This window comes from Boleophthalmus pectinirostris, unplaced genomic scaffold (assembly GCF_026225935.1).
Source record: "Boleophthalmus pectinirostris isolate CB_2022bp ecotype Guang Dong unplaced genomic scaffold, ASM2622593v1 HiC_scaffold_1, whole genome shotgun sequence".
NCBI classification, from domain to species: Eukaryota; Metazoa; Chordata; class Actinopteri; order Gobiiformes; family Gobiidae; genus Boleophthalmus; species Boleophthalmus pectinirostris.
Window position 1 is genome coordinate 14,660,904 of NW_026570970.1, and position 25,256 is coordinate 14,686,159.

The window sequence follows — 25,256 nt, forward strand, 5'->3', positions numbered from 1 at the left end:
GAAGAGCTTGAAATGGTACAAAAATGGTAAGCTTGAAAACATGGAGTGGCCATTGCAGTCTCCACACTTAAACCTCATCGAGCTGGTTTGGGATGAACTGGACAGAAGAGTGAAAGCCAAGCAACCTACAAGTGTCCCACATTTATGGGAACTTCTGCAACAGACTTGGGAAGAACTTCCTGAAGAATATTTCTATTGTAGAAAGAATGCCACGAGTGTGATGAATCAAAAATTTTGAATAAGTTTTGGTCTATAAATTGATTTCATGATTTATTTTTCAACTCAAATTGCTTATTTGTTCTGTGCTTTCATTTCAGATTGCAAGGACACATGAAACAGTAAAAAAAAAACTGGAAAAAGTGTGGTGTTCTAAAACTTTTTGACCAGTAGTGTATATGCTATGTCAGTGCCTAGTTATCCATGGGTTTCAGAATGATGAAAAATTTGCAATTTACAATTTAAATGTTCTATATTGCACAAAATTGATTGTTGTAAGTTTGTAGCCATGTTATAATGCTGTTACCTCCTCACCAACATACCCAGAGGTGTGTTTTGATTCTTTCACACATTTGAGTTATCCTGCATTATTAATCTGTCCACATCTTCAAAGCTCAAAATGCTCTATTTCAACTTCTGATGTGTTTGTAATTATCAAAATATTAAAATATTGCATCGTTTAATGTGATAATACAGTTTTGATATACTGGCAAGAGTATTTTTTGGTATATTTTACTAAATTATTTTGTTAAAGAGCTACAGATTTGTTACTTGTTCAGAGGAAGGAAACTCTTGTGTGCGACGCATTTGACATTTTCACTGTTATGAGGATTAAATTGGGCGTGTTTCATATTCACTTTGCGCAAGAAATGGTTTAACAAAGACTTTTACTATCACAGTCATGATTTAGCCTTTATTTTGTATTGAACTGTATCGAATCGACTTGAAATATATTGTACGGAACCGAAAGTGCACTGTATCGAGATACGTATCGTACCGTGGGCTATCTATCTTGGTATGTATCATATCAGCAACTTTTTAATGATACCCAGTCCTTTTACCTGTAGTAACTAAATATGCAGGGTTTGTGAGTTAAACGTGTGAATGAAACAAAACACAACTCCAGGTCTGTTTGGGACGAGGAAACAACATTATAACATAGATCAGAAAATAGCGTAATATGGGCCCTTTAAAACCAATTATTATATATTTTGAATTAGAAATAGTCCTAAATGTTGCCTATAACAGGAAGGTGAAACTCATGACAGAACATCTGGAAGTAGACCACATACAGTTAGTAAAAATATGATCAATTGTGTGTCTTGTAACTATAATAGGCATATTGTATAGACTAAACATTGTAAAGCTAAACCGTGTCTGATCTCTATTCTCTTCTGCATCAACCTCCTCAGACAGAGACACTAAAATCTCACCCATTTGTCCCTGGGTGTCTTCGGAGTAACACCCACCGTAACACCCACCCACCCACCTCAGATGTGGGCGCCACACCCCACATCCTGTCATCTGATCACTCACAGAAGGCAGCTATTGAAACAGGGACAAACAGAACCGCGTCACAGCACTGTCTTCTGAGCGTACTCTCACATTATAACATTTCATTTCATTTATAACAACCACGAGCCCCTCCCACCCCCACCCTCATGTAACTGCTACTTACTACTAAAGAGCTTATTAAAGTATGAAGCTTAAAGGTTCTATATTGCACAAAAATTACTCTTGTGTTGTGTTTTGTTTCATTCACACATGTTTGAATAATCTAACATTATTAGTCTGTCTATGGGCCTGTTTACACGAGAACGATTGTGGGTGAAAACGACAAAATATTTTATCAGAAGTGCCTTTCGTTTAGACGGTGAGAGCGTTTTTGGGGCTTAAAAACGCAAAAATGTGAAGTGGAGAGAGAAAGAGTGAAAAAGTTGAACACACTCTGCAGTAGCGTTTCTTTCTACACTGCCCAAGACGCAAAACTCTGGTCAGATCTGCTCATATCACCACCTAGAGTCACCACTGAGCCGCCTGGCATGCATACACAACGAATTCCACACACTTCTGCGTCACCGTATGCATGCAGATTTCCTCCCGAAAACACTTGTCTAAATGTGGAATAAAAAGTGAAAACGCGACGCCACGTTTGCGTTTTCTGTTCAGACCGTTATCATATAAATCTAGCCTACATCTCATCTCCAAAGCTCTGCGCTGTTCCACCTTGTGATGTCATGAAGCTGTAGTTTTCAAGTTAACACCTCCTTTTACCTTAAAGTCAGTAGAGATTGGCACTTCCAAGGCTGAAGAACTCCAGCTAAATATGCATAGTTAATGTGTTAAACATTAAACAAAGAGTTAATTGTAGCACTAGTAAAAATAACAAGCACGAGTCTGTCTAAAGATTTAAGGCTACCGCTCTTAAGAAAAAAAATAAGGGAAAAGTATGTTTTTTTGTGTCTGTGGATTATAAAATTTAATCCAAAATCAATATAAACAAGTAAATGAACAAGGTTATTCATCATTACTGGAAACAGAATCAAAAAAATTATGAACAAAAAGAAAAAGAAAACAAAAGAGAATTTTCAAATAGCATTACTGAAAGAGCTCAACTTTGACAGCAGTAAAATGCTAATTCAAAAATAGTATTTCATGCATTAGAGTTAGTCATATTGTTGTCTTACTCTGTAGGCTTCTGTGGATCTTTAAAAGTGTTGCCAATGGACCCTCGGTGTTAACGTCTGAGAAAAGTCGATGTGAATTGATTGGATGAAACCTGGACTGTGGTTTCCCAGATCTTCCCTGAGGATTGTGGCATCTCACCTGCTGAACCAAAATAAACCAATATAATAATGCTGACAGAAGTATTTTATTGATACCCATGCAGTAACATCACACTGGGGGTGTTCTACATGTATTTCTGTCGGTGGAGTGTTCACCGGTTACCATGGTGACACAATGCACACATTAGCAACCACTATCAGAAAAGTTTTAAGAAAGAAAAAAATACAAAATTGTGAAGTATCACACATGGACATTAGGGCTGGGTATTATTAAGAAGTTGCCGATACAGTACATACCTCGATGCATAGGCCACGATGCAATACATATCTCGATACAGTGACCTTTCAGTTCGATACGATATATTTCAAATCGATTCGATACGGTTCAATAAAAAATAAAGGCTAAATCATGGGTGTGATGTTAAAAGTCTTTCTTAAACCACTTCTTGCGCAAAGTTCATGTGAAACACAAACATTTTAATCCTCAAAACAGTGAAAATGTCAAATGTGTCGCATAAACGCATAAAGTTTCCTTCCTCTAAACAAGAAACAAAACTTTAGCACTGTAACAAAATAATTGAGTAAAATATTTCAAAAAATACTCTTGCCAATATATCGATACAGCAGCCCATGGTATCGATACTGTATTAAACGATACGATATATCGATATTTCAATATTTTTGCACACCCCTAATGAACATACAAATACATTTAATGAGGTCAAAATGTTACTTAGTTCTGCGTTAAAATAAACAATTATATGAATACATCTTACATTAGGGGAGTTTTGGCCTCGTGTACAAAAGGTTTTTTTGTTTAATCTTGACAGAATTACAATTACAATTTCCATATATTATTTGTGGTTCTTTATACCCAAGCTCAGAAAGTAAATGATATAGTTCTTTGTGATCTTGGCTCCCATTTTGTGTTATTAATTCTGTGGGCTGCTGCTGGGTAGAATAATGCAGAAGGTCCCTGAGGTCTCCTATTCTGTGCCTTTCTATATGTTCTAGTGCGCATTAGCTAATGCAGATTATCCATACAGAGAATAACATATGTACTCAGTGCCCTCTGACTACCAATGCCTTTTAGTACAGTCATTTTTACTACTTTTCATTAGGAGCATATTATACTGATATATTAATCATACTGTACGTGTCTTTTTACAGTTGAAATTCAATTATGAGTCGCCATTCAACCTTTGCATATTATGTTTCTTGATATTGTGAGTTGTGAATTGTTGCAGGAATTGATCATTTGCAGTGACATCAATCATGCTGGGGGTGTTCTACATGTATCTCTAATGGTGGAGTTTAGGAGTTACCACACAGCCAAGAAAGAGTTAAGATTCTCTGAAAATTGGAAAAAATGTATGTAATACAATAAATGTACAAATACAAACACAAAATGGATTTAAACAACACATTTTAAGGAGTCTGCGTTCATGGTATCGATTAGGTGTTGTAATGTTATGTGAAAGGAGCTTGTTTAGAAGCACAAATCAGCTCACCTGTTTTAGGCTTTGTGTTAAAACAAAGCTCAGATTAAAGTCTAATTTGAGTAAAAGAGCTTCAGACAGAGCCGTGCCTACAGTTAGCGTCATAACCCCAGGGAACGTTGATGGCATCAGCTGCAAAGTATGTGGATATTTATCATTGTTTGTGTTTCTATAATGATGTAGAGCTGTGTTTGTCTATGCAGAGAAATGGATTTGCAATATTGAATCCAAAAGAAAACAATGTGAGACGGATGGAGTGTCCAAACCAGTCGAATTTACAATGATTTATCCCATTGATGTACACTGGTGTCCTCTGCCGCCGTTTGAAAAAGACATTAGACCTGTCATGTTGATTACTATATAAACTCGTATAGACTGTGGTCAACTGGACATTGTTTTTGTGAGCTCTGACCATAAACTATATAAAAATGGACATAGCTAATCTGGTAGTCACCGCTTTCCAAATACCAAACAGGAAGTGAGCACCGAAATGCTTCTGGCTCCATTGACTCTGTTTCCAGTTGACGTTACAATTGGAAAATTGTCAGATCTGTGTCAGAGCTGTGAGTCTCGTCATTTTGGTCTTAAAGGGTTCGTCTTAACTCGCTCAACACGATCCTGGTGTTTGTTTGGTTTTTTTATTTCACTATTTTATCTGTAAATGAATTCCTATTCCTAATATGGAACTTGGCTCCAAATTTGCTTTAACTGCAGGCCACGCTGAGCTTCATTTGACTGGAGCCGAACGCTGTGAGTGACACCTTATGCTGGGCCTACACTGTGAGATATTTTTGATCATTTCAGCTCAAACTGTATGACCAAATCGCAGGGTTTTAAAGTTCATAGCTCACGATTCATGTTCTCACACGATATCAATGACTTCAACAGTGTGAAACCTTCACCAGGGGCAACTGGATTTCAAGCAGGTTTGATATTCTTGCGAACAACGATTGCCAATCTGGAGCTGGTTGTGAGGCATTAATTTACTACACAAAGTACCACACATGATTAAGCCAAAACTTGGCCCAATCCCAAAAAGCAGTCACACGAGTGAAAAACCGACTCAAAAAGAGCCAGAAATTGCACAGTGTACGCCCGGCATTAGTCCACTTCTTTATCTATGGTTCTGACGGAAATAATTTCAGTGGTCACTCTTTAACTAATATTATTATTATTGGGTCGGAAGTAACAATGGAAGGTCAGTTTCACTTTAAAACTCCTCCCTTGGACTGGATTTAGTAAACTCAGATTAAGATAAAACCCAGTTCAAGCCAGTAAAAACAAGGCAAGGCAAGTTTTTTTAATAGCACAATTTGTACACAAAGTAATTCAAAATGCTTTACAGAATAAAACATACATTAAAATCACAGTACAAACAAATCAAAACATAAATAATCATCATAAAATTAACATTAAAAGAGAAGAGTGCAGAATAAAAAATTAAATCCTTTCAGTCATATGCAGCTAAACAGAAACGTTTTGAGCCTGGGTTTAAACAGCGTCACAGTAGAGGCCTGTCTCACATCTTCAGGAAGACTGTTCCAGATTTTAGCTGCATAAAACTGAAACACTGACTCCAAAACAGTGTCCAGATGACCGCCAGTGAAACCATGTCTACGAATGAGGGATTACACCTTCTCACTATAAAGATGTGTAGTAAAAATAGAGATAATTATTTTCACTGGTGGAGAATTTTAGTTCGTAGCACGATTCGGGCAATATGTTTTCCTTGTAGTGATTATTATATATTATTTTCTTTTAATTTGTTGTTGTTTCTATGGATATGTCATTGCTCTGCCTGGAATGTTCCTCAGTATGACATTTAACAGCTATACTTTGCTTTTATTGAATTACAGGTGGTTTCATAGCTCAAAAATACATAGAAAACAGGCATTCTGACAATAATCTCCACAGATCTGACCTGTAACTTGGTCTGGTTTCTCCATGAAGATATACAGGTTTAATGCCATACTGTGAAACATTCCAGACAAAGCAAATCATCTCCATGGAGAAAAGCAGTTGACAGATCTGCCACCAGAACGCACCTTTTACACTTAATTTTCTCAAAATCTGATCTCTGCTCCAAACTATTTATTTTTTCAGAGAGAGAATCTTGACTAAAAAAACCCTTAAGCCGATCACTGACAATTTGAAACAAGAGGATTACGTTTTCTCAATTAGATTAAAATAAAAATTCCAGTAATTGCACAGCCTTATGTAGCACAGTAACATTTGAGCTGTTGTGTTTATGATCATGTGACTCTGACTTTTAGATAACAAACTGTTTAATTTATTTATTGCACTCATGTTTTTTTTAAATAATAGGGATCATTTTGAAAAGGTTTTACTGGAATTATTCAGTTTTAAAGGTGCACTATGTAACTTTTTAATTTGGTGTGACATTAAACTGCTCTACCTTAAATTTATTCAGTTACAAGTTGCTTTATAAATCAAAAATTATTAGAAAAACAGGCATTCTGACTGTGAGCGGGGTTGCCTTTCCACAGATCTGACAGGTAACTTGGCATGGATTGGTCTCCATGAAGTTAGAAAGGTTTAATGCCATACTGTGAAACATTCCAGACAAAGTAAAAAAAACATCTGACAACAAAAAAGTTACACAATACGCCTTTAAAGTCTCCACCACTACATAAAATTTAACATTACAAAACAGCAACAACAACAAAACAACAACAAAACAAAAAAAACTAAAACAAACAAACAAACAAACAAACAAAAAAGAAACCCTAAAACAAAACCAAAAAAAAAAAAAAAGCAACTTACACCTTAAAAAAAAAATGAAAATTTTGTTTAGAATTACTGAAAGTATGATGTAGTCCTTTATTAGACCTGGTTTAAATCTGGTTTAGATTTGGTTTAGACCTGGTTTAGACCTGGTTTAGATCTGATTTAGACCTGGTTTAGACCTGGTTTAGACCTGGTTTAGACCTGGTTTAAATCTGGTTTAGACCTGGTGTAGATTTGGTTTAGACCTGGTTTAGACTTGGTTTAAATCTGGTTTAGACCTGGTTTAGATTTGGTTTAGACCTGGTTTAGACCTGGTTTAAATCTGGTTTAGACCTGGTGTAGATTTGGTTTAGACCTGGTTTAGACCTGGTTTAAATCTGGTTTAGACCTGGTGTAGATTTGGTTTAGACCTGGTTTAGACCTGGTTTAAATCTGGTTTAGACCTGGTGTAGATTTGGTTTAGACCTGGTTTAGACCTGGTTTAAATCTGGTTTAGACCTGGTTTAGACCTGTTTTAGATCTGTTTTAGACCTGGTTTAGATCTGGTTTAGACCTGGTTTAGACCTGGTTTAGGCCAGGTTTAGACCTGGTTTAGACCTGTTTTAGATCTGTTTTAGACCAGGTTTAGACCAGGTTTAGACCTGTTTTAGATCTGGTTTAGACCTGGTTTAGACCTGGTTTAGACCTGGTTTAGATCTGGTTTAGACCTGGTTTAGACCTGGTTTAAATCTGGTTTAGACCTGGTTTAGACCTGTTTTAGATCTGTTTTAGACCTGGTTTAGATCTGGTTTAGACCTGGTTTAGACCTGGTTTAGATCTGGTTTAGACCTGTTTTAGATCTGTTTTAGACCTGGTTTAGACCTGGTTTAAATCTGGTTTAGACCTGGTTTAGATCTGGTTTAGACCTGGTTTAGACCTGGTTTAAATCTGGTTTAAACCTGGTTTAGACCTGTTTTAGATCTGTTTTAGACCTGGTTTAGATCTGGTTTAGACCTGGTTTAGACCTGGTTTAAATCTGGTTTAGACCTGGTTTAGACTTGTTTTAGATCTGTTTTAGACCTGGTTTAGATCTGGTTTAGACCTGGTTTAGACCTGGTTTAGATCTGGTTTAGACCAGGTTTAGACCTGGTTTAGACCTGTTTTAGATCTGTTTTAGATCTGGTTTAGACTTGGTTTAGACTGGTTTAGATCTGGTTTAGATCTGTTTTAGATCTGGTTTAGACCAGGTTTAGACCAGGTTTAGACCTGGTTTAGACCTGTTTTAGATCTGGTTTAGACCTGTTTTAGACCTGGTTTAGATCTGGTTTAGACCTGGTTTAGATCTGGTTTAGACCTGGTTTAGACTTGGAATGATCCGGTTTCAGAGCTGGCTTAGATGTGGTGGCACTCGGAAATCTTCTCATGTTCTTCGGTTTTGGTTGGTGTGAAAATTTGGAGAACAACTGGCTTATACTATTACCATAATGTACTTTCTGTGGCCATACATCACACTTGAAAACGTGTTATCATGACAGGCCTAATCACCATTCATATAAAAATCCACGGAGCCAACTGTTCGCCAGTATACCCAGGCTGCACTTGCCACCGGCCGGGCAGCTGTCCACATTCCAGGGCACGGCCGGGGCACATCAGCTGCTTCCTGCCCCTGTCATCTGCCCCACCACCCCGAGCTAAGTAACCATATGGCTAATAGGCCTGTCATGATAATTACTATATCGACTTCAATATGTAAAATCTAGAACTATATTTTTTGGGCGTCAGTATTTATGTTGTGTACTAAGGCTGTGCAATGAATTGAATTTTGATCGTGATTTTGATTTGTGTGTCAAACGATTTCCAAACTCATGTAATCGAGTTGAAACAATTAAAGCTTAACAATTAAAGTTTATTTTGGGATATTTTTTTATATAAATAAGTATATTTATTTTATTTTTTATAGAGAGAGATTGTAGAACAGCTGGATATATAGTTTATTTTGGATATATTTATGTTTTTCTGCCTTTTTTCATGTTCAAAGTATATTTTATTCATTTTGTTTTATACATCGCAAAACTGCTCTAAGGTACAGATTTATAGCCTATATTTATTTTAAATTTGAGGGTTTTTTGTAAATTATCAATAACAAAGTGTTTGGGGGATTTTTTTGAGTGAAATGCTGAATAAATGCATCGTGTCACTAAGAAATAGAAAATAATCGTGATAATGATTTTTTCCATAATCGAGCAGCCCTATTGTGTAATTTTTTGTTATTTTTTGGCTACACAATACGATTTAAAGGTCCTATATTACACAAAATGGACTCTTGTGAGCTTTAAGTTGTGTTATAATGTTACCTGTTATCAAATACATACCTGGAGTTGTGTTTTGTTTTATTCCCACATGTTTGAGTAACCCTTTATTATCAGACATTTCTACATCTCCAAAGCTCAAAATGCTCTGTTCCACTCTGTGATGTCAAATTAACAGCCCCCTTTTACCTTTTGTTGTTAATAGAAAGGCAAATCCAGGGCTTAAATTATCCAAATGATTCTAGTAAAGGTGTATGGAGTGTAAAACACAGTAGAGCACTTCCTGTATAACCATGTGACATCACAAGGTGCAATAGAGTGTTTCCTGTTAAGAGAGAAGAACTCAACAGATGCAAACTAAGTGCTTAAGTGTTTCATTCTGCTGTTAGTTTATGGCTGCTTTTGATTTTTTAACAATATTGTAAATTTAGAATTGTTTTTGTGGTTTAAATCGGCTCTTGTTTTTTTGTATCAGTGGCGTAAATTAATTTCAATATCAATATCAAAATCAGTTATCATTAGGGATGTAACGATATCCAAATGTCTCTGCATTATCACGATATTTATTGCGATATTTTGACACTTTTTTGCTTTTGAAATACCTTAATAAGATTTTGGTGTGAATTATTTCTGTCATAATCCCAAGAATTCAAGTAAAAAACATATTTCTTCATGTTGTTTGCACTGAAATGAATCATGGGATATGTAGTTTCCTGTTTATAAGCTGTTGCTGCTATAAAATCACTCATTTAAGCAAAGGAACTTGTGATTTAATATATTGTGATATCCCACGATGTTATTGTGAGACTTTTGACGATACGATATCACAATATTTCGGTTATTGTTACATCCCTAGTTATCATGACAGGTCTAGTATCTGACTGACTCTGTGTCTCTGTGTCCAGGACGGAGGACATCCCTCTGAAGATCCTGGCCCATAACTGCCTGGTGGGCCGGCTCATCGGGAAGGAGGGACGAAACCTGAAGAAGATCGAGGAAGACACAGGGACCAGAATTAATATCTCTTCGTGAGTACACTGGGGTCTACTTTGTCCATTTATTTAATTTGAATTTTAACCGTAATTTTAATTTTAATTTATACTTAGGCTTGGACTCTTAGACAAACTTTACTGATCCACAAGGGAAATTATTTGAACACAGTAGCTCACACCTCACAATATAATATAATAACTAAGAGCAAACATATAAATGGTTATAATAAATTCTGAATAAGTAGCCAAAATAAAAAGAGACTGGTATCAAATGAGGCATAATTATATAAATGAGTAAAAATACAAGTACAAGTAAAAAAAAAAAATATCTATAGAAATACTGTAATACAAATATACCTCAATATTTCCAGTGAGTTACACACTGTTGCTCAATCTGGTATTTATTTATTTGATAGAGATACTGCATATTAAAGGCACACTGTGTAACTTTTTGGTTGAGGTTCTGCCACCTGCTTGTGCGCCTGTAAGTAAAAATTGGACTCAGATGTAGTTTTTGTTTGTTGGTGGTCATTTGGACATTGTTTTTATGATAAAAACATTTCAGCTCTGACCACAGACTGTATATATAAATGGACAATAACCCACTAGCCGCCGTATTCCAAATAGGAAGTGAACATGGACACGCTTCTGGCTCCATCGACTCTGGCGCCAAATGATTTAACATGTGAAAAATATTCTCTCCTCTCTCTATAACTGCTGCTGTGAGCCTCGTAATTTTGGTCTTAAAATGTTCGTATTAACCTGCTACTTCTGCATCTGTCTCTTCAAATACTACAGCCAACATCAAAAGTAATTGCGGAGTAATAATGTAATATCTGTCGAAAATTATTTTTTCATAGAGCAATGAAACTGACAAATTCACTCTGGCTCAGTGACTTTCTTAAGTAAAAATTGGCTTCAGAAGCAGTTTTTGTTCATTTTCTGTACCAGTTTTAGGATCTAATGTGGCCCATTTAATACATTTCTATTTCAGCATTTCTGATTTATAGATTGTTGCTCTATTGAAAATGCTAAAGTATTATTACACCAATTCTTTCAAATAAAACACGGCCAGTCTATACAGTGTAAAGAGGACTCATTTTCTAACAGTAAAACTACATTACACTACATTGTACCTCAGGTATCAGCTGATAACCAATCAATGAACTATAGTGCAATTTAAAAGCTTTACAACTTTTCTTATAAGAGGTCTGCTGCCAAGGAGATTTTATTGCTGTGTATGTGCAAATGTATGTATTTGTTCATTTACATCTGTTATTGCATGCGTTCTTACTGTGAGCAGTGGGCAGCCTTTCTACAAATTTGCTGACTTCACCTGCTTTTCTTCATGGTAATAAACAGTACTGGTCAAAAGTTTTAGAGCACCCTAATTTTTCCAGTTATTTATTGCAATTCAAGTCGTCCAAGTCCAATGAAGAGCTTAAAATGGTACAACAGTAAATACTGAACAGCCAGAGGTAAAAAAAAAAAAAAAAAAAAAAAGATAAAAGATAACAAACCACAACTCCAAGTTCTGCCAAAACTACCTCAGGAAAGAAGAACAAGATGGTAAAACTTGAAAACATGGAGTGTCCAGCACAGTCTCCAGACTTAAACCCCATCGAGCTGGTTTGGGATGAACTGAACAAAAGAGAAAAGCCAAGCAACCTACAAGTGTCACACATTTATGGGAACTTCTGCAACAGACTTGGGAAGAACTTTCTGAAGAATATTTGATTTCTATTGTAAAAAGAACGAGCCACGAGTGTGTTCAGCTGTTATATCTGCCAAAGGTGGACACTTTCATGAATCAAAAGTTTAGAATATGTTTTGGTCAACAGTAAACAGTAAAAAACTGGAAAAAGTGTGGCGTTCTAAAACTTTTGACCTGTAGTGTAAGTGTAATGCCATACTGTGAAATCTTCCAGACTGCACATTTTCATGGTGATAAGCAAGTGGGAGAAAAGTGACATTGTGAAGGGGTCTGGAGTTTAAAAACTAAGTGGAGTGCTTACTGTATTACAACATGACATCACAAGGTGGAACAGAGTGTTTTCAGTTTGAGAGAAGAACTCAGCCTAGATATGCAGGGGTTTGTGTGTTAAAGGCTCCGTTAAGATAAAGGCAAATAGCTGAAACAGGCGGGTTTTAACATTCTGGAATTTTTAAGGACCAGTATGTGGGCGGGTAGTAATTACACACTAGCGGATCAGGACTAAATCAGGACTAAACCAGGACTACACCAGGACTAATCTTGAACTTAAGAGAGAGAGGGAGAACCCAGAGCCTGCGGAGTAGGGTGTCCACAAAGCACGATTGGGCGACGGCTGCGCTTACCTCCATGGGGTGCGGAGCTCTGTGCCGGTCCTTTCACCTCCGATAGTGAGTCCTGGTTCAGTCCTGGAATTAGTCCAAGGTTAGTCCTGGTTTAGTCCTGGTTAATCCTGGTTTACTCCTGGTTCAGTTCATGGTGTGTGCGGCGCAAAAGTGCAGCATCTCGATCGATGTTTCTTCTGTTCAGTAAATAAAGCCTGTGTAGTAATGACAGTTGAGTCGCGTCTGTGAAACCGTTACATTTCATTTTGTGATTGTAATTCTTGAAGTTGTAACTTTTCAGTTCATATTCTGATGGACGCTTCAGTTAGAAAGCTTTTATGTGTGACTTATGAAGAGCACGGATGTATAACAGGTGGAAAACGGGTCCAGGCGGGTTCGGGTTTAACTTTGATATAATCACGGCTTAACGGGGGGTGTGGTGCTGTACTGTGCGGGTGCGGGTGGGTGTGGGTCTCAAAAAATTTACCCATGTAGGACTCTGCCGTCAAGTGCTTTTCTCCATGGAGATGTTATTGCTTTGTGTGGAATGTTTCACAGTATGACATTAAACCTTTCTGTCTTCATGGAGACCAAACCAGACCACGTTACAGGTCAGATAAGAGCAATGACATATCTATAGACACAAGCAGGTGACAGATCCCCTACAAAAAAAGGTATAGTGCTCCTTTAAATGTGTGTAAATGAAACAAAACACAACTCGAGGTCTGTTTGTGATGAGGAAACAACATTATATCATAAAAGAGAGCGTAATGTGGGCTCTTTAAACTCCCTCTGAGCAGACGTGAACTCAGTGAAGAGAGACCAGCGGTGGTTCCAGACTGGCGTAATTGTATGGGTGCTGCAGTAGTCCAAACATGTCGACTTAATAGCTGTGAGTTTTTAGCCTCTTAGCTCACTGCTTTACTTATGTGAGATGTGGAAGAACAATGTTACAAGTTGATTACAGCTTCATCAGGGCAGAACGTGATATTAGGGAGCTGGTGATTACAGTCTATTTAACAGGCCACGCACCAGCCCTCCTGCATTTAAACCTAATGTATTACTCTGTCTCTCAAATTTGAGCTCGTAATAGGGACTCAAGCGGGAGGAGGCCAAAACAGGGTTGAGTGGATTCAGTAGATTTATGCACCAACTACGCCACCATGTTTAATGATAAAGTTTGAAATCAGTTAAATGCTACTTGCACCCGTAAATTGCACGGTAAAGGTCCTGTATTACACAAAATGAACTCTATGAACTTAAAGCCATGTTAGAATGTTGATGCACATTCATTCACACATGTTGGAGTAACCCTTTATTAGGCTACGTTCAGTCTGCAGCCTGAAGTGACCCAAATACGATTTTTTTGCCTCTATGTGACTAGTATCTGATCTTTTAATGACCCAGGCCACTTGGATATGTGTTCCTAAAACTGATACATATCCAATCTTTTCAATCAATCAATCAAACTTTATTTATAGAGTGCTTTTCATACAAAAAAATGCAACACAAAGCGCTTTTGATATGCGACTTCAGTCTGAACGGACAGGTCACGTTCATCCGACCTACACATCAGGCTTGGAGTCCAGTCAATGGAGGGAAAGAGAGGTTAGGGAGTTAATTAATATTTGGGAGATCGCTGTATTCAGGCCAAAGTGGGCGGTTTTTGAAATGATTGTCAATGGCTCCAATGTTAACAGAAAATAAAGAGCCTGCGAGCCAAATACAAAGAGGCTAAAGACTCAAACAAACGAGGCGGCCGTGGACTTGTAAACTGTCCTTTTTTTGAAGAACTGGACCATAATTTGAGAGACAAGCTCAGTGTTTAGGTGACTTTCGTAAATACTGAGCACACTCGCTGCATGTGACGTCGTCGTGTCCTCCAATGCACATGTGGACTTTTGGGGCATTTAAAGTTCACGCCGGAGATCACATACAAGTCGCATTTAATTGGAAATGTGAACAACACTGCAAAAAAATCCGAAATGAGCATTAAGCCTGAGCTGCTGTCTGAGCGTAGCCTTATTTGGCTGTCTACATCTCCAAAGCTCAAAATGCTCTGCTCCACCTTGTGATGTCATGAAGAGGTAGTTTTCAAGATAACAGTCACATTTTGTTCAGTAGGGATTAGCATTTCCAGGACTAAATGATCCAAATGATTCTAGTTAAGGTGTATGGAGTTTAAAAACACATTGGAGCACTTCCTGTGTTGGTAGTTTTCAGATTTTAGAATGTGATGATGTTTTCCTCCCAGATGGGGGGCAAGAGACAGATTTCTGTTGTGGAAAAAATTATGTGTCTCTTGATGATAAATAATTAATCCATTTGCGAAGCCAGGTGAGTTTTTGGAATACAGGCAAAGGTTTATTCTTGTTACAGCAGATATGGACAGGGCCTAGTCCTGCTCTGACCACAGACCAGCAGCCTCTCCTCACCAGCAGTATGACCCTGAGTCTTTGCCCCAGAGCATTTGAGCTTAGAATACTCAGAGTATTTATGCAGAAATACAAGTTACATACATGTCAAAGCAGAGTGACACTTGTTTCACAGGGTTGTCCTAATCAACTTACATTTGAGGATAGGAAAGGCAAGACAACAAAGGGCTTCCTGAGTGAGGACAGTTGTGTCTGCTGAGCCTTTACACATGCTAATGACTGGTCAAGGTTTCAGGTAGAAATCACATTCATTTACACAAAGACAGACTGAGAGAAATCTTTCCACAATATAAATTTCCATCACATTTCCCTATTAATTACCATTCTACTTTACAATGAAATATCCAAAACGTAAATGCACAAATGTTGAAACAGCAATTTTATTAATGACGAGACCCTAAAACTCACTGTATTATAATAAAAATCTGCAGTTGATCTATATTCATTTTTAATATTGGCCCATTGAATATGACATCAAAAGGTGGAGCAAGGCTGTTTGAGAGAAGAACTCAGCCTAAAAGTACAGGATTTGTGTGTTAAACGTGTGTGAATGAAGCAAAACACAACTCCAGGTCTGTTTGTGATGAGGAAACAACAATATAACATATATACTACAGTGGGAAATTAGGTGGAGATTTTGCCCCTGAAACTGGAGGGTTGCTGGTTCAAATCTCACCAAGCTTATAATGTTATTGTGTGTGTGGACAAGACACTTCGCCCACGTCGTCTGCTCCAGTCTGTGTACAGCGTGGTGGGCTGTAGCCATAGGAAAAAACAACATAAAATACATTAGTAACCCTTGTGTAAATGGGTTGACATAAAATGAACTCATGTAATTTATCTCTGTTTTGTCACATTTCTCATAATTTGATGTTATTAGTTAAAATTATATTATACAAATTAATATAATCTATACTAATAATAATCATTTTCTTTGTGCAGATTATTTGAAATGGCCTATTGTAACCCGGAGCGGACCATAGTGGTGAAGGGCTCTCTGGACAACCTCTGCCACGCTGAGAAGGAGATCAGTAAGAAACTGAGAGAGGCCTATGAGAACGACGTTGCTGCTATTCATGTAAGTGCATCGCTCCTCCTCTCCTCCTTTTCCTCTTCCTCTGCTCCGTTTCTGCTCCTTCTTTCCTCTCCTCCTCCTCTTAGGTCTCTCCTTTGCTCCTCTTTTCCTTGCTCCCTCTTCTGCTCCTCTGCTCCCACTTTTCTGTCCAGCCTCTGCTCCTACTTTGCATCTCCTCTCTTCCTTTCTTCCTCTGCTTCTTTTCTTTTCTTCTCCTCTTCCCCTGCTTCTCCTCTTCCTCTTCTCCTCCTCTTCTTTTCCTCAGCTTCTCCTTTTTTCTTTTCCTCTCCTAATGCACTGCCTCTCCTTTGTTCATCCTCTGGTCCTCTTCTGCTTTCCTCTGCTCTTCCTCTTCTCCCTTCTGCTCCTCCTCTCTTCTTCCTCTGCCTGTCCTCTGCGCATCCTCTTTTCCTCTCCCTCTCTTCTGCGCCTCCTCTTTTCCTCTCCACCTCTTTTCCCCCTCCTCTTCTTCCCCTTTTTTCCTCTTCCCCTCTTCTCCCCCTCCACTTCCTCTCTGCTCCTACTTTCTTCCTCTGCTTCTGCCTCTTCCTCTCCTCCTATGCTGCTTCTACTCTGCTCATCCTCTGGTCCTCCTCTTTTCCCTTCTGCTCCTCCCCTCTTTTTCCTTGGCCTGTCCTCTGTGCATCCTCTTTTCCTCTCCCCCTCTACTGTTCCTTTGCATCTTCTCTTCTCCTTTCTTCCTGTGCTTCTCCTCTTTTCCTTGCCTCCTCCCCTGCTTCTCTTCCTCTCCTCCCCTTCTCCTCCTCCTCCTCCTCCTTTTTCTTCTCCCCCTCTTCTGCTCTTCCTCTCCTCCTACGCTGCCTTTCCTCTGCTCATCCTCTTTTCCTCTCCTCTCCCCCTCTACTGTTCCTCCACTGCTGCTCCTCTTCTCTGCCTTTCTTTGGCTCCACTTTTCCTCTCCCCCTTCTCTGCTCCTTCTCCTTTCCTCTCCCCCTCCTCTGGCCCTCCTCTTTTCCTTTTCCCCTCTTCTCCCCCTCCTCTTCTTCTCCTCTGTGCTGGTGATCTCAGATTGACTCATGAGCAGAGACAGGTGAACACGAGAGGGGAACTGTGATCTACTGCGGGGAAACAGGGCCTCACCATCAGCCCCACTTAACCCTGCATTACTAATACGTGTGGTGATGCTTTAAGTAAATAAATAACCGTAAACATATCAGTGACTAGGCCCTTTAATCTCTGTGTGTCTGTCTGACTTGTGTGTGACTCAGACGCTGTCCCTCGTTGTTGCGTTTGTGTCCCTTTTGAAATGCACTGCGTTTCCCAGCATCCATCTGATATCTGTAGGCTGCTCCTCTTTCACACCGACCCAATGACATCACCAGCTCTGCAGCCTGAGAGGTCAAGTGGAGAGGAAGCGAGTTAGGGAGGGCACTGCAGCAGGATTTGTGATGCTAATAAATACAGGGAATGCTTCAGTTAATGGTTTTCTTGGCAGGAGTAAAATTAAGTTGAAGCTTTTAGTTTTTGTACAAAACTTTTCTACTTTTGCTTAATTTCCTCAGTTGCAATATCCTTGCATGTGAATACCTCCAAGTGAAAATCGTTATCCCTACCTGCTGGTTTGCAATATTTATAGTTAGAAGGTGGCGCCATCTATCGGACAACTGTTCACATTACAATATATTTCTGGAAACGCAGTAGTGTGCTGCGATGCCACGCGCCCTGTCCCCTCAAGCCACAGCTCATTTTCTTTGTTTGGAATACAGAGTTTCCGAATAACAATATAAGTCTGACAGGGCTTAGCTTGGGATCAGTCTGAATATTAAAACATTGTGCATGTTTAATCACCAGTACAGCAAACATTTCACAACTGACATTTATATGTTGACTGCATGTACTATATATAATCATTATTAATGTAAATACACCATATTTTACACTAACAATCCCCTTTGTGTTCCCCCTCAGCAACATGCCCACCTAATGCCAGGCATGAACCTGAACACTCTGGGCCTATTATCCGGTCTGCCCATGCTGCCCGCTGCAGCTGGAGCCCGTGGTGCAGTGCCCCCTGTGCCCGGCGCAGGGTACAACCCTTTCATGGTGAGTCTTCTACATTCAGACCCTGACACTCTTATATAAATATATATGTAATAAAACTTGCATATCCAGCTGTTTCTCTTTGCGTATGGTAACCCTGGTTGAATCAGTGTTGTCTGAAACAAGCAGAGTTCCCCTGTCTTCTGCAGAGATGAGTCACTGTGTGTGTGAAACAAAGTGCCCACTCATATCCTGATGAAGGCCTGGGAGACTCACACAGAATGTATTTACATCCTGAGTTTTACGATGCACAAATGTTGGACAACCAGAACCTTTCAACAATATAAATACATATCAATACTTTACTGCCATTTGACCAAGAGCCATAAAACAGCCCTGTATCTCCTATCGATCGATCGGATGAACACTAACATCTGTCCTGATGCTGTGCGCATGTGTGTGAATGACACATCACTGATTATTATTGTCTGATGAGCTGTTGATTTGCAGAGTCACCCTTCACATCTCAGCAGCATGTACGGGGTCCCATCAGGAAGTGCCATCTCCAACCAGCACTCAGTGAGTATAAACACAGACACTCACACATCATACACATCACAGAAACCACTGGAACATACATTTATATCTGACAAGCAATCTGACCACATCTTCACATGTGTGCGTCAGTACCTCTCTATTAACAGTCAGTCACCACAAATATTTAAATATTTTAGCACATCTTTAAAGAAGTGGGTCATGTAGAAATAAAGAGAGAGAGAATCGGTAGTGTTTGTGTTGTTTTCTTGAATATAGATTTCTGGTGACTAAGTGAATTGTTTTTTATACAACTGTAGGTGGGAGTTTGTAACCAGTAGTATTCAATGAAAAGAGAGTTTTAAAAGGCCCATATTACGCTATTTTTTAAATGTGTTGTAATGTTGTTTCCTCATCACAAACATATCTGGAGTTTTGTTTTCATTTTTCATTCATATGTTTACTCACATATCCTGCATATTTAGGCTGAGTTCTTCTCTCAGACTGAAAACACTTCATATACCCTCACTAGAATAGTTTGGAAAATTTCAGACTAATACTGTAGGATTACTAAAACATGTGTGAATGAAGCAAAACACAACTCCAGACATGTTTTAAAAGAGGTAAAAAAGTAAAATTTGCATATTGTAAGACCTTTAAAGGCTTCAGGTGGTTCACAAAAATGCACAACTATCAAACCTGTGTGTCTGTTGAACATTACTGCAATTAAACTAGTCTAACACCCAAATCTATCCCATGGTATTGCTTTTTTTTTCTAAAGCAACACATTTTTATTTATTTAATTATAGTTTTTTTGAGTAGTGACAGGTACAACAAACATAGATCCAGGTATCACAGTGTTTATATTTTAATCTGATTTACTCCACCAGTCTCCAGAAGCGCTTTAGAAGAGCTGGTAGAAAATAAAAGCAGTGAATTTCCAAGAGAATAGAAAGAATATTTCACACATGCACACTCAAAACACTCACATTTCTCTCTGTTTTATGTCTTTCTAGCAACAGGCTCCAGAACAGGAGGTTGTCTACCTCTTTATTCCAACTCAGGCGGTCGGGGCCCTCATTGGCAAGAAGGGTCAGCACATCAAACATCTCGCCCACTTCGCTGGAGCTTCCATCAAGGTTTAAACAATAACATTTCTTAATCCTGCTTTTCATTTTAGGCCATTTAGATTTCAGGTCACGTCACACGGTGTCTATATACTATCATTTGTGTGGGAGGAAAATGCTGAAAAAGTCATGTGTGATGAGTTTGTGGCTGGTTTGATGCTTTCTACTCAAGACAGCAGATATTTGTTTGTACATAACTGCCTCCTACGGGAGATTTGTAGGTTCCTGGAAATATTTTGGTCTTAAATTTGCTTCATTGTACCACCAACCACACTGGATTATGTTGGAAGTTTTCAGTTGACGAAAACAAAATCATAGTTTTGTTCAGGTGGGGTTTTGGTCAGTGTACTCTCCATGATGTCAGCTGAAACCATTGTGACTTCTGATCTCACTTGTATTTCATAACAACTTTGTATGTGTGTGTTTGTGTTTGTGTGTGTGTGTTTTAGATTGCACCAGCTGAAAACCCCGATGTGCACTTAAGGAAGGTCATCATTACAGGAACAGCAGAGGCTCAGTTTAAGGTCTGTGCTTGAACCCACTTACATTTGTATTACATAAAAATGACAAAACACAACATAGAAAAAGACTAAACAAACAGGAGGAAGACAAAACAAGAAGCGCATTGATAGAGAAACACACCTAAGCAACCAAAACAAACACAAAGTAAGAATTTTGTCTATTTAGAATGAAAAATTACGAACGTCATCTGTGTTTCTAGTCCCGTGTGAATCGTCCCATGTGTAAAAATATCTGTAAAAATTCCCCTAAATTTGACCTCCTGTAATTCTGCAGGTCCTCAGGTGAGTCTAGTCCTGGGAGAGCGCTCAAGTTTGTAAACTATGACTGAAATAATAGTGATTGAAAACATGTCTGCAGCCCATTTTAGGTCCAAATACAAATAACTATATCAACAATATTTATTCTCCATGGACCATACTCTAATCCAGTTATTGTTTTTTTCTACAATTGCAAAGTCTACACAAAATTGTCTGAAATATTCAAAGGATAGTTTAGATTTAGGTGTTTAGTTCATGCCAATTTTATTCTTCTATCTGTGTAAAATCAATGGAAAGACAAGAATGTACCAAGAACACGCCTATAAAGTCTCAAGTCTCTACAAAATAGAGATTTATAAACAAAATTACATTAGAAAAATGTAACCAAGCTTACAAATATAAAGTTTTTGCATCTTAAAATCTTACAAATAAGTAAATACATTGCAGTGTATTCCCCTGCTCCCTAGTTTCCCCTCACTCTCTCTTCATGCTCATGTGTGTTTTCCAGGCTCAAGGTCGGATATTTGGGAAACTGAAAGAGGAGAATTTCTTCTCGCCGAAGGAGGAAGTCAAACTGGAGACGCACATCAAGGTCCCCTCGTCTGCAGCGGGCAGGGTCATTGGCAAAGGAGGAAAGACGGTAAGAGGCCCTGGCATTTATTATAGATGAGCTTATTAACATTTAACATGTGGATATAACTTTGAAATGTTTGCATTTTTCAGGTAACAGAGCTGCAGAATCTTACAAGTGCAGAAGTTATTGTACCACGGGACCAAACTCCAGATGAGAATGACGAGGTGTTTGTGAAAATCAGTGGACATTTCTATGCCAGTCAGGTAACTACATTTTATGGCAATCATATTTTTTAGAGTGTACATATATTAGGAGTGTGCAAAAGTATTGACCATTGGGCTTCTGTATCGATATATTTCCAAGAGTATTTTTTGGTATATTTTACTTAAATATTTTGTTACAGAGCTACAGTTTTGTTGCTTGTTCAGTGGAAGGAAACTCGTTTATGCAACTCATTTGACATTTTCACAGTTTTGATAATTAAAATATTTGTGTTTCATATGAACTTTGCACAAGAAGTGATTTAACAAAGACTTTTAGTATCACAGCCATGATTTAACCGTTATTTTTTTATTGTGCTGTATCGAATCGATTTGAAATATATCATATCAACTCAAAAGTGCACTGTATTGAGATATGTATCCTAATGATACCCAGCCATAAGGAACATGAAATATCTATAGGATAACGCACACATTCTAATCATCAAAGTTAATTTTCCTGCTTTATCTGGCACTGAGCCTGAACTGCCCCCTTCTCAGTTTAACCCCACAGTTCTAAAAATACATGAATGAATCAAACCATTATAAAAAACAATGTATTACTGCTAATACCTCTTATTTGCTGGCAGTGTTGCTCCGTGGGGGTAAAGTTAGCTGCATTGTCATGGAAACAGTTGGCTGACATGCTTGGCTGTCAGATGGCTGACAAAGAAAAGTCATCAGAACTGTCTCCGTGACAACCAATAATGACTGTGATGGGAACGAAAACGTGAGGAGGAAGTGAGGCAGATTCACATAATACAGCCAGTAACAGAGCACATTATGAAAGCATCCATGTACAGGACAAACTATTCTTTATACTGCATTTAAAGGTGCACTGTGTAACTTTTCGGGTGGAGTGTCCATCACCTGCTATCACTGTATGACATTAAACAATTTTACTTTACATTTATTAAATTACAGGTGGTTTTATAGCTCAAAAATACATTGACAAATAGTCAGAAGACTGTTAGCGGGGTTGCATCTCCACAGATCTGACCTGTAACTTGGTCTAGCTTGATCTCCATAAAGATAGAAAGGTTCAATACCACACTGTGAAACATTCCAGGCAGATCTCTATGGAGAAAAGCATTTGACAGACTCCCCACCATAAAAGTTACGCAATGCAGCTTTAAAGATTGATTTACAGCTCTGGAATGATCACACTACTAAATACGTCTTTACCTAAATATGAAAGCAACAGTTAGTGGGTACACCTTACGTAAACAGCTCATGTAACATAACAATAAAGAGAAAAGCTTGTGCCAAGTTTATGGAGAACAGGTTGGTGTGTTTAGTCTTGTGTTTTGTTTTCAGACTTCGGTCTTTAAACACTTTGGGATTACATCATTTTGTTTATCAAGAGGCAAAACATGAACTTCTTGGCTCTCTGTGATAAATGCACCACTGCAGCACCCACAGAAACAGTGGTCTTATTGCCTGTGATGGACGGGGGCTGTGCATTATTTATTTGGTGCCACTCTGATGATCAAGTGGAACACAACAAAGTAAAAGAAGTAAAAGTAGGCTACTGTACTTAAGCATACATTTTAGGTATCTGTACTTTACCTAAAGGTGCACTGTGTAACGTGTCTGGTGGAGGGTCCGTCACCTGCTTGTCTCCATGGAGATGCGCCTAGAATGTTCCACAGTGTGGCAATAAACTTAAGAATCTCCATGGAGACTTGCAAGCCAATTACAGGTTAGATTTGTGGAGAGGCGACCCCACTCACAGTTACAACGTATGTTTTTAAAGATAATTTTTGAGAATTAAATAACAACAAAACAATAATCTGTATTTGAATAAATTCAAGACAGATTAGTTTAATTCCATACTGAGGACAATTTAAACCAAAGCATTACCAACTCTCCAGAAAAGTTACACAGGGCATTTTAAAGTAAACAGTTTTTACTTTTACTTCACTACATTTGAGAGCAGATATCTGTACTTTCTACTTTCCTATATGGAACTCAGCTTGTATAACCGCCAGAATTGTGAGCTTCATTTTACTGGAGCCTTTGGGTGACGTCACACTCCCTCTTTTTACTTCTTTATAGAGCATTTGGTCTCCACACTCCAGTAACTTTGTGCTTTTCCTCAGACTGCTCAGAGGAAGATCCGGGAGATCGTTCAGCAGGTCAAACAGCAGGAGCAGAAGCACCAGTCGAGCGGCACAGTGTCACCGCACCATGCCAAGTGACCCCCACCCGGCTCCAGCGGGCACCAGCCAATGAATGTAGCCCTCCCACGGACTGACCTCCCACACGGGCCACGGCCAAGGGGACTGGCAGGGCCGACCAGCACCGGGATCAAACCAAAGAACTTCTGGAGGGAAACAAGTGAGAGCCAAAGGCTGAGGGCATTCTGTGCACTGCCAGCCCTGTGAGAGTCGGACACACCGTACTGATACGAAAATAACACAAAAAAGACCAAAAAAATCTACAAGACAGGTGGAAAAGGTGGAAACTGTTGTCTTCACATAAAAACAGAAATAGAGTCGCCCTGCATAACGTTATCTCTTCAGTTGGACTAACATAGGCCTAACATCAGATAAAGCATTGGTACTAACATTTGTGATTTGTTTTGGTTTAGAAAGAGAGCAGAAGACAATGGACACCTTCGCTCTTCGGAGCTGGAGTGAAGTTCAAGTATCCTTAGCAGTATTAATGCAGAGTAGATGAATATACTGACACACACTAGGCCCACACTGTTGTTTGTACTGAGATGACAGTGGGACATAGTGTCCTTTGAACATGATGGTTGTTGCAGACACTGACTGAGCTGCGACAGCTTTCCCCTTGTTTCTCTTTGAAACTGAGACAACCCTGAAGTATAAATCTAGTGACTGAGTCTTTGTAACAAGCCTGTGTGTGTGCCAACGCAAAAGATAACGTCCCCTCATCACTCAGCTAATGCTACCATCCTTTATTTATCCTCCAAATCACATTTCTCGTCGCGCGCTCTCATCTGCATCTTTCAAAATTATTCTTTTCACTGTCCGCTAACATTTTATTTTTCTGTAGCCTTTTGATAACATCAAACTGACTGCCACTTTTGCTCAACAGAGGTTAAAGCAGAGATTTTATTTTCCACCGGTCCTGTCATCCTCCCATGCTATTCAGGAGACTGTATCTACATTCATGCTTGTCGTCCTGCAAAATATATGAGAATCCAGAGTTTATAGAATCACAGGAGGCATCCTGTTTGACGATCATGTAAAAGAAAAGACGTCTTAAAGAGTCGGTGCACTTTGCTTGTTGCTTTGAATGTGCACCTTGGCACGCTCAGCCTTACGGGCCACAGAGGAGGCAGTGGTCGGGGGGTGGTGGCAGTAGGGGGGCGGGGGGAGTGGCAGTAGGGGGGCGGGGGGAGGTAGCTCTGGGGTGGTAGTTTTTGGGAGGGAGCACTGTATGACCTGTGGCACACACAACCCGGCCACAGCGTTTGGCTTTAACCCTCTCCTGTTAGGGAGCTTTCTCAAATGGGCATGACAGCTGTGAATGTACGATATGCAGCCTTTTTTAGTGCCCTGCAGTGCCCAGCGGTGCCCCCACTGCTGGAGCGGCAGGTGCAGTGTCCCCTCTGTGAGTTACTATGGAGACATGGAAAAAGCGCGTTGCCTTATTTTGTCATCTTAAACATCACTATCAGCTTCATCTTCCGACACAGGTTATTGCCAATACGCACGGCTTCCCCCGTGTGCGCGGTGTGTGTGCATATGTGTGTGCGTGTATATATATAAAAAAGAGAGAGTAATATTTATGAATCTATTTTTTTCCTATTTTGTGATGAGAGCTATTGATAAGAAACAAAAGAAAACAAAGTTCTTTTCTTTTCCTCAGTG

General features: G+C 39.0%; 1 protein-coding gene across 1 annotated transcript in view; it reads left to right on the plus strand.

Annotated features, from left to right (window-relative positions):
• Positions 1–24,738, plus strand: part of igf2bp2a (insulin-like growth factor 2 mRNA binding protein 2a) — a 123,087-nt gene extending 98,349 nt beyond the window's left edge. The window contains exons 8-16 of the mRNA XM_020931792.2: positions 10,224–10,346; positions 16,004–16,139; positions 18,066–18,200; positions 18,648–18,716; positions 19,688–19,810; positions 20,248–20,322; positions 21,086–21,217; positions 21,301–21,414; positions 23,514–24,738. Coding sequence (XP_020787451.2) covers positions 10,224–10,346; positions 16,004–16,139; positions 18,066–18,200; positions 18,648–18,716; positions 19,688–19,810; positions 20,248–20,322; positions 21,086–21,217; positions 21,301–21,414; positions 23,514–23,612 — 1,006 coding nt within the window. The 3' untranslated portion in view covers positions 23,613–24,738. The remainder of the gene's footprint in view (positions 1–10,223; positions 10,347–16,003; positions 16,140–18,065; positions 18,201–18,647; positions 18,717–19,687; positions 19,811–20,247; positions 20,323–21,085; positions 21,218–21,300; positions 21,415–23,513) is intronic.
• Positions 24,739–25,256: the final 518 nt, after the last annotated feature.